General features: G+C 37.0%; 1 protein-coding gene across 1 annotated transcript; it reads right to left on the reverse strand.

Annotated features, from left to right (window-relative positions):
* Positions 1–290: 290 nt before the first annotated feature.
* Positions 291–1,223, reverse strand: LOC129514820 (olfactory receptor 4C11-like). Its single transcript, XM_055333522.1, has one exon. The coding sequence runs from the start codon at positions 1,221–1,223 to the stop codon at positions 291–293; it is 933 nt and encodes a 310-aa protein (XP_055189497.1).
* Positions 1,224–9,342: the final 8,119 nt, after the last annotated feature.

Genomic DNA, 9,342 nt, shown 5'->3' on the forward strand with positions numbered 1-9,342 from the left:
TGATCATTTTTTGAAGAGTTGTGATTGTATAAATATCTTTTTTTATTAATATACCAGAGTGTAGACAGAGTTTTGAGCAGTATTTCACAATCAGCAACCTTAAAAGTGAGCTCTCAATAGAAGAAAGAACCAGGCTGGAAATATAAGGGAAGCTACTAGTTTAAGGGCAGAAGTACCGAAAAAAAGGAAGGAAATCTGGTGTGATATATTAGAGTGTGTTGGGTAAATCAGGATACACAGTATCATATTTGATATCTGTACAGATTAAGAAATCAACCAAAGTCCTCAATTCATCTTCTGCTTTCTGAGGTAATTTTGATATGCCATAGCTTTCTCATGGCATTTTTCACTTCTGCATTCCTCAGTGTGTAGATAAGTGGGTTGAGAAAAGGTGTCCCAATAGTATAAAATACGGCCACCATCTTGTCCATGGGGAAAGTGGTTGGGGGGCGTGTATAAATGAATATACAGGGACCAAAGAATATGATTACTACAATGATGTGAGAAGTGCAAGTAGAGAGAGCTTTTTTCCTCCCTTCCGTACTGTGGTTTCGCAGTGAATGCAAGATGACAATGTAGGAGATCATCAGAATCACAAAACTGCTTGAGCAAATGGCCCCACTATTAGACACCAACAGTAGGTTGATCACATAAGTGTCCATGCAAGCAAGTTTCAGCAAGGGCTGCAAATCACAGCAGTAATGATCAATCAAATTGGGTCCACAGAAGGGCAATCTCAAAGCCAGGATAATCTGGGCTATAGAATGGATAAAAGATCCAATCCATGCCAGAACAATTAGGATGGTGCAGACCCGCCGGCTCATGATGGTTGGGTAGTGTAAGGGCTTACAAATGGCCACATACCGGTCAAAGGCCATAAGGATAAGGACTAAAACCTCCATGCAACCAAAGAAATGTAGTGCAAAGACTTGAGTCATGCACTCATTGTAAGTTATGGTGTTTTTTACAGAGAGTGAATCCACAATTAGTCTGGGGGCTGTGGAAGTTGAAAAGCAGGAATCAGCAAGGGACAAATAAAATAAGAAATAGTACATGGGGCTTCCAAGTGTCCGGCTGGACTTGATGGTCACAACAATAAGCAAATTCCCAACCACAGTTCCCAAATAAAAAATGAAAAACATTACAAATACCATTTTCTTTTTCATAGGATCTTGGGTCAATCCTAACAGTATGAACTCAGTAGTACTGTTATTTTGCTGCATTATTTCAGGCAAAGTGGAGAAAATGCAGGTTAGAAATAATTAATCTGCAAGGAAACGTTCTGTGAAATGAATACTCTGTATTTGGAGGTTTAATCCATATGTTTGATCATGGAAGTACCACTACCAGTGTATGGTCCCCACCATTCATTTGTTTTCTTCTGAATAAAGTGGAAACCACAACATTTATTCCATTATCTTGGTTGCTTATGAAACAAGAAATATATCAATAACTATAGAGACCCGATTATTTAGGCATGATAAACATTAATTTAGAGGATTTGGTAAGAGAAGGCATCTTTTTGAGCTGAATGTCTTCTTTTAGTTTCTAGCAAGGACCTATTTGGATACAAGTCTACAAGATGGGGAAAATTCATCATGATTTACATAATGCGCTTTCATACTTTTTCAACATGGTAGTTTAAAGTATCTTACAGTAAATATTCTGAACATTCAAGGAATGATGTAGAAACATTTGATAGTGTTTTCCTTAATGAAACCTAAAAGAGAGAAAGAGAGAGAGGGGCAGAGAGGACAAGAGATAAACAATCAATATTTTAGCAGTGAATATTCAGTCAATTGGTCAGTCCATTGTGAAACGTATTTTTAATCTGTTACTACCTCAACTGAGTTTAATTCACTGTTACTAATTCTTAATAATTTCTGTATTTTTACAGTTCTAAATTCAGTTTCTTTTTTTTGGTATATTTTTTTATTGGAGTTCAATTTGCCAACATATAGTGTAACACCCAGCGCTCATCACGTCAAGTGCCCTCCTCAGTGTCTATCATAAAACATTTTTCTTTTTGTTTTAATTTAAAAAATATTACTTTTTTTGAGAGATCACTGACAGAAAAAAAAGAGAGAGTAAACATGACTGCAGTGGAGCGAGGAGCAGAGGAATGAAGTATAGCCTTTTTCCTGAGTAGGGAGTTTGATACAGTGTTCGATTCCCGACCCTGAGATCATATCTGGGGCATAAGCAGATGTTTAACCAAGAGAGCCACTTGGAACCCCTAAAACCTTGTACTTTTAAAATTATACATTATTGTATTAAATTATTAGATATAATAGTAAATTATATACATACATATCAATGTATATGTATAATGAATATATATATTCATTTATTTATATGTTGCATTCTTGGGATAGAAGTTAGGAGGATGACCTTCTCCATAATATATTTCATTTGGGAGTTCAAAATATGCCATGGTCATGCTGCATTAAAAATAAAGCTTTTAAAAACTTAATCCTTGATTATTTATTAATCTCCTTGGCATATTACTAGTTCATACAAACTGTCTTCTGACATGGGCTGAAGGAAGAGCAAGATTCCCAGGGCCACATGAAGGTTTATGTGTTTGAGAAGGTGGTTGAGTCAGCTGTAGAGCCAATTCTGGACTCAGGGACTTTACCACCCCATGCCCCAACAACACTGCCATTCACTACAGGTTCCACTGTAGTTTCAAGAGATGGCAAAATACATTTTTTGTCCAAATCCAGCAAAGAGGAATGAAATCTTGTTCATGGTATCTAACAATTAAGTATTATAAAAGGATTGTCTATCTATCGTTCTATCAGTCCATCTATTGATCTATCATCTATATACCCATCTACCTATCTACCTGATAGAATTATAGTTTGAGACATTTGTATATTTCACATAATAATAGAAGAGTGGCATACATGAAAGAAGCAAAATAAAGTGATTTTTATTTGTTCACTGTTGATTTTAAGCATCTAGAAAGAAGTACATATTTAATAATAAGTATTCATAAAATGAATGAAAATTTTAGGAGAATCTAATCTTGCTACAATCCAATACTCTTCTGTCCTATTCAATACTCACCACTGAAAAAGGCTCCTACTAGTTCCAAAGTAAAATCATCATCTCCGTGGAGTATTTTCTGGGACACTCAAATAGGTATTATTTCTATGTGATTATCTCTCCACCAGGAGCTGATGTCCATTTCTTTTTTTCCAACTCCTCACCTTAGATCGTAAAACACTTCTAGAAAATTCCCTAAACCTTCTATCTTTCCACAAATTTAACACGTAAAAATGTGTTAGGTGTGCACTGTAGCATTGATCAGATAAATTTTCTCTGAGTATTAAATACAAGTAAGTTAATCCCCAACACCAATCTTACCAGTTTTGATGAGAGCTTATCCAAAGGTTAGGATGTTCATCCTCTTTTCTTCTCAAGAAAGAAAAGAATTTCTCACTCACATGAGAATTAAAAAACCAAAAAAAAAAAAAAACTGTTCTAAAATTCTGTCTGAGCTCTTTGCTGTCACTGAGGCTCAGGTTCTTGCCTGCATGCCAAAGATAAAGTTGGTCTTGATTTCATCCCACATCTTCTGAAATCCATTCTCACTTGGAATTTTTACTGGGAAATGCTTCTCTTTTGCCTCTCCTGCAGCAGTATTTAAACAGGAATGATGCATAATATAGGAGTCTGGGGAAAGTCATTCCCTAAAGTGTCCCTTCTCTTTTAATTAAAGCACATGAACTAGGTGTGATACAGAACTTAAAATTCAATATGTATTAATAGATTATGTGGAAAAGGTGATCTCTTCTTGCAATTAAAGGTGTTTAATATGGTCATAAATAATATCTTTTGAATAGAATGAAAAACATGTGATTACCACTAGTGGTCTAGAGTCCAGGACTTGGTATCTGATATCATTATTCAAGAGAGTGAATTAAATACTTCTTAAGGAAATGGCTGATTCTAGGTTTGGGGCAGGGAATGTGCAAGATGAATTGTACATCAGTACCTTGTAATGCTAGAAGATAAGGATGCTAACACAGACATACACATGCACAGTCACTCACAGTGTAATGAGAATATTACAAAGGGAGCCAATGGAAAGCCCTTCCATCGCCCAGTGCCAAAAACTGGAAAAAAATATTGAGTAACACAATCAATGACACTGAATTGAAATGTACCTCATTGTTTAAAAAATCCACAAGTTGTTATTGATATAACCACTTATGTAAATAACTAATAAATCACAGGCAATTGACAAATCTCACATTAAAAAAATTTTGGGTAGCCCTGGTGGCTCAGCAGTTTAGTGCCGCCTTCAGCCCTGGGTGTGATCCGGGAGACCTGGGATCGAGTCCCATGTCAGGCTTCCTGTATGGAGCCTGCTTCTCCCTCTGCCTGTGTCTTACCTCTCTCTCTCTCTCTCTCTCTCTCTCTGTGTGTGTGTGTCTCATGAATAAATAAATAAAATCTTTTTAAAAAAAAGAATTTTTAATGATTTTGTAGGTTGCTCTCAAAGGGTTACAGGATGACTCTCAATCTCTTATTTGTGGCCTCTACCCAAGTTAAGTTCCTTCCAAAAGTCATTGTGGAATGAAGAAAGAGGACTAAACCTACAGAGGAGAAATCTAGCAACACCACCTCAGCCAGGTGATCAGGCTAAAAGCAGTGGTGATGAGTCACACTGAAAGTATGTACCTACTGGTATGATGTGATGCAAATGGCACTTTGTCCAGTAACCTTTGTCCCATAATCCACAACCCAAGTCTAATCCTGAGTACAGTACCAGACAACTCCATGTGAAGGTTTTATAAAATCTTGGAGTAGTTCTCCTCAAAACTGTCAAGTTCATCAAACACAAAAAAATGTAAGGGACCCCCGGGTTGCTCTGTTGGGTAAGCCTCCCACTCTTGTTTTGGCATGATCTCAAGGTACTGGGATCCAGCCCGAGTAGTGCTCTACAATAAGCTTGGAGCCTGCTTCTCTGCCTCACCCTCTCTCTCCCTCTGCACTTCCCTCTGATTGCACACACACACACGCACACACACATCTCTCTCTCTCATAAATAAATAAATAAATAAATAAATAAATAAATAAATAAATAATAAATATTTTAAAACTCAAGAAAAGTTAAGAATACACTTATTGTAATGGGCACTGAGTAACCTATAGAATTATTTTATCAATATACTATACACCTGAGACTACTAGTGCTGTATGTAATCATACCTGAAATAAAGAAAGAAAAGAACATTAGGAGAAACTGTTATGTCTGGAGGTGCAGAAGAAGACATGACAACTGCATGCAATGTGGTATGCTGGCTGAGATTCTGGCAATGAAAAATGGCATTGCTTAAAAACAAAGTAAACAAATAAAGTACAGATGTTAGTTAAAACTAGTGTGTTCATATTTGTGAAAAATGTGCCATGTTATTTAGGATGGTAACTGGGGAAACTGAGAGCAGAGTATATGGGAACTTTGTATCATTTCCACAATTTTCCTATAAATATAGATCTGAATAAAATATATGTTTATTAAAAATAGAAAACTTATTTCAATTAATAATGTCATCAAAGTTTATCTGTTTGTAGCATGGGTCAGAAACTCCTTCCTTTTCAATGCTGAATAATATTCCATTGTTCACATGCTACAAAACTGAACTGCAAAGTCTATGTCCCACTTTGAGTCTAAAGACTAGAAAGTGCTATAAACTGGTAAGAGATGATGTCCCAGTTTAGTCTATAGGCAGGAGGAAGCTGAGAATCAAGAAGAATTAATATAAAAGTGACAAGCCATCAGATACGAAGAACTAATGGTTCAGTCTGATTTCCTTCAGGTAGGACAATTCCCTTTTACTCAGGGGAGGTTAGCATTTTGTGATTTTTCAGGCCTTGATGAGAATCCTACATTAGGGAGAGCAATCTACTTTATTCTTCTGCCAATTCAAAAGTTACTATCATCCAGAAAAGTCTCATAGTCACAACCCAAAGCAATAGTCAAAGAAATATTTGTGCACCCTGTGGCCCAGGCAAGTTGACACATAAAATTAGCCAGTACAAGTTCATTGTGTATCCACCTAGCACCTATACACATCTCCTTAAACTCTACTTGATCTCAAAATAAAGACAACACAAGGTCATAATTCCACCTAACATCATACAACTAACCTGCATACATACAACTGAAAATGAATTAAAATACCAAAAACAAAAAAGGGAATGTGATGTTTGGGGTGATTTTTACTTTGTCCTTGATATTCAGTCAGTTGAATACTATAATGGAAAATATAGATACTACCATCCTATGGTAGAAAGCCAATATATCTTCAGTTACACGATAAGGTAATAAGAAAAGAAAAACTAAAAAAATGTTTTTTTAATATATTCACACACAAATATAAAGAGCAAATACAATAATACAGTCTTCACTTCTGTTAACAGTCACATAATCATAGTTAATATTTATACCTGTTTTATTCTGTTAATCATTTTGTATTCAATGTGCTTTCAGCAAGTACCAAGATGGTCATAGTTCCTTAGCTGGTGGGGTGACAAAGACCTTCATTACTAAAGTGTCTGGGTCATTGGTAATTCTGTCTCAATGGCTGTAGTTTTCCATTGACCTTATCACAGAGCTGGTGACACTAATAGTGGTCCTACAGGATCTCCTGTATTCTTCTACACTCTTCCTTAACTCCATTCAGGAGTAGTTGTCCAATTTCCCTTGGTCGCCAGGATCAATCACCACAGCCAGCACAGCAACTTACTTCTTTGCCTATTCATTCAAAGTCAAGAGTAGCCCAGGGGTGAGAAGGCAGTCTCATCTCTTTGTTCAGTTGAATTTTGTTGTGTCTTCTGCTGGGAGCATTTCTCCCTTTGGAATAAAGCCTTCAAAGCAAGAAGAACATAAGTTAATTGGAACAGGAAGCAAACATTTTGCTGGTGGGTCACTCAGGTAATATGAGTGGTGCCTCTTTCACTTCTATCTATTGGTTACAGAACTTTATTTGGGAGGAAGAACAACAGGTAATGAGTGCTGATTCAGAGCATATATGGCCTTCCAGAGATCTGAAGACGCTTGCTCCAGCCCTCGAAAGTATTGCTACTTAGCTGGTAGTATAACTAATTCTGCAAAAGTTCACTGCACCATCTTATCAGGCCAATTGCTTCAAGATAGTATGAAATATAGTAAGGCCAGTGTATTCCATGACCATGGGACGACTGTGACACTGCATTGGCTGTGAAGTGAGTTAATTGATCAGACGCAACGCTGTGTGCAATACTGTAATGGTGGATTAAAAGTTCTCTACATCCTTGGATGGTAGTTTTGGCAGAAGAGTTGCATGCAGAGAAGGCAAATCTGTATCCAAAGAAAGTCTCTATGCCATTAGCTACTGCACTTCTATGATGGAAGCAACAATGTAATGAACCTATAACCAGACTCATCATGCCATGGAATCATGTCCTATGGGGGATTTGCTTCTGCTGCTGGAAGATTGGGCACTTAGCAGTGGTCATGGTAAGGATAACTTTGGTCAGTGAATCCATATAGTTGATCTCCTGTACAACCTCCATGCCTGCCACCAGGGCCACTTTGTTCATGAGCCTAATGGGCGATGAGAGAAGTGGTTGGTAAAGAGGCTGAGTAGTATGCACGAAATGTGTCATTCTATCCACTAATCAAGTTAAAATTAAAATTAAAATTAAAATCCTCCTCAGCTGATCATTCTTTGATGAGCATTCACAGGAGACATCAATATCTTGTGTGTTTTTACTGATTCAGAAAGGCATGTAAATATATCTCTTCCTCAAATTTTCTTGTTGTTACCAATTTTCCAATAGTGTTTTCTTCATGTCCCTGATCATTCAACTAAATCCTTGGCCCAAACACATGAATCAGTATACGTTGTTACATCTGGCCATTTCTCTTTCCAAGGAAGTGAACACCAGGTGTATTGCTTAAAGTTCTCCCCATTGAAAGAATTGTCCTTCACTGCAGACCTTTGTGGATTTTTCAGAATGGGGCGGTAGTGCTACATCTATTCATTTTGAGCTCTACCCACATATCACTGCTGAGTTTTCTGTATACCAAGCCCAAATCTTTTCTTCTTCTGTCAGTTTAACAAAGTGATCTCCCCACGAGGTTTTGGGCTCAGGCAGGGAGAGAGAAGGTATCATTGCAAAAGTAGAGACTGTGGGCATTTGGTCACTTCTTCATATGACTTTTTCTGCAGTTCCTGCTTGAGCCAGATCACATATATAGAAATCCCTATTTATATTGGGCAGGGATGTGTTTCAAGACCCTAGGTGAATGCCTGCAACTATGTAGAGTACTGAATCCTATATATACTATGCTTTTTCTATACATACATACTTGTGATGAAGTTTAATTTATAAACTAGGTACAGTAAGAGATTAACAACAACACACAATAAAATACAAAATCACAACAGTATAGTGTAATAAAAATTATGTAAATATGGTCTTTGTCTCTATCAAAATACCTGATTTTACTGTACTCACCCTTCTTCTTATGATACCGTGAGATGACAAAATGCTGTCCTAGTGAGATGAAGTGCTGTAAATAACAGACATGGTGAGGTAGCATTAGGCCACTAAAGACCTTCTGAACATATCTGAGAGGAAGGATTATCTGCTTCTGAACTTCAGGTAATGGCAACAAGGGAAAGCAAAATCATATGTAAATGAAGATATTCTATTTGATAATGGACTGCTGCATGGCATACCCAAATTTATGGTTTTGGGGGTTATAAAACACCATGTTCAAGATGAGTAGTTAGTTTCACAGAGAATTGGTGACCTATGGTTAAGTGTTTAGTCTCTACCAAGGCCCAGTAGCAGGCAAGAGTCATTTCTCAAAAGGAGAGTAGTTGCCTATAGAGGATGTCAGGAATTTGCTCTAAAATCTTAAGGGCCTGCCCTACAGTTCATACATGGAGGACTGCCAAAGACTCCAGCAGCATCCCTTTCTACCATTGACATATCAAGCATGATGAGATGTGTTGAATCATAGCACTCATGTGGAATAGTAGCTTATACCACAGAATGGACAGGAGACAGAGATATTTCTTTTTTCTGAGCTCCACTCAAACTAGCAGCTTTTTGAGTCAATAAGTAGACCAGAGTAAAATATCCAAATGAAGAACCTTTTGCCTTCCCAATCCAAGATACCTACTGGGTATTGTACATGTTTTGATTTTAGAAGTAATAGATGGACCAAGATGCACTTCCGTTTAGGGGATATTTGTTTTCATTTTATTCAAATTCAAGTTAGCATATAGTTTATTATTAATTTTGGAATAAAATCATTGTGTAAAACACCCAGTG

The sequence above is a fragment of the Nyctereutes procyonoides genome, unplaced genomic scaffold (assembly GCF_905146905.1).
Source record: "Nyctereutes procyonoides isolate TBG_1078 unplaced genomic scaffold, NYPRO_anot_genome, whole genome shotgun sequence".
Classification (NCBI taxonomy): domain Eukaryota; kingdom Metazoa; phylum Chordata; class Mammalia; order Carnivora; family Canidae; genus Nyctereutes; species Nyctereutes procyonoides.

Bases quoted from the DNA above. Each gene is read 5' to 3' on its own strand.
- LOC129514820 (XM_055333522.1), bottom strand. From the start codon at position 1,223: ATGCAGCAAAATAACAGTACTACTGAGTTCATACTGTTAGGATTGACC.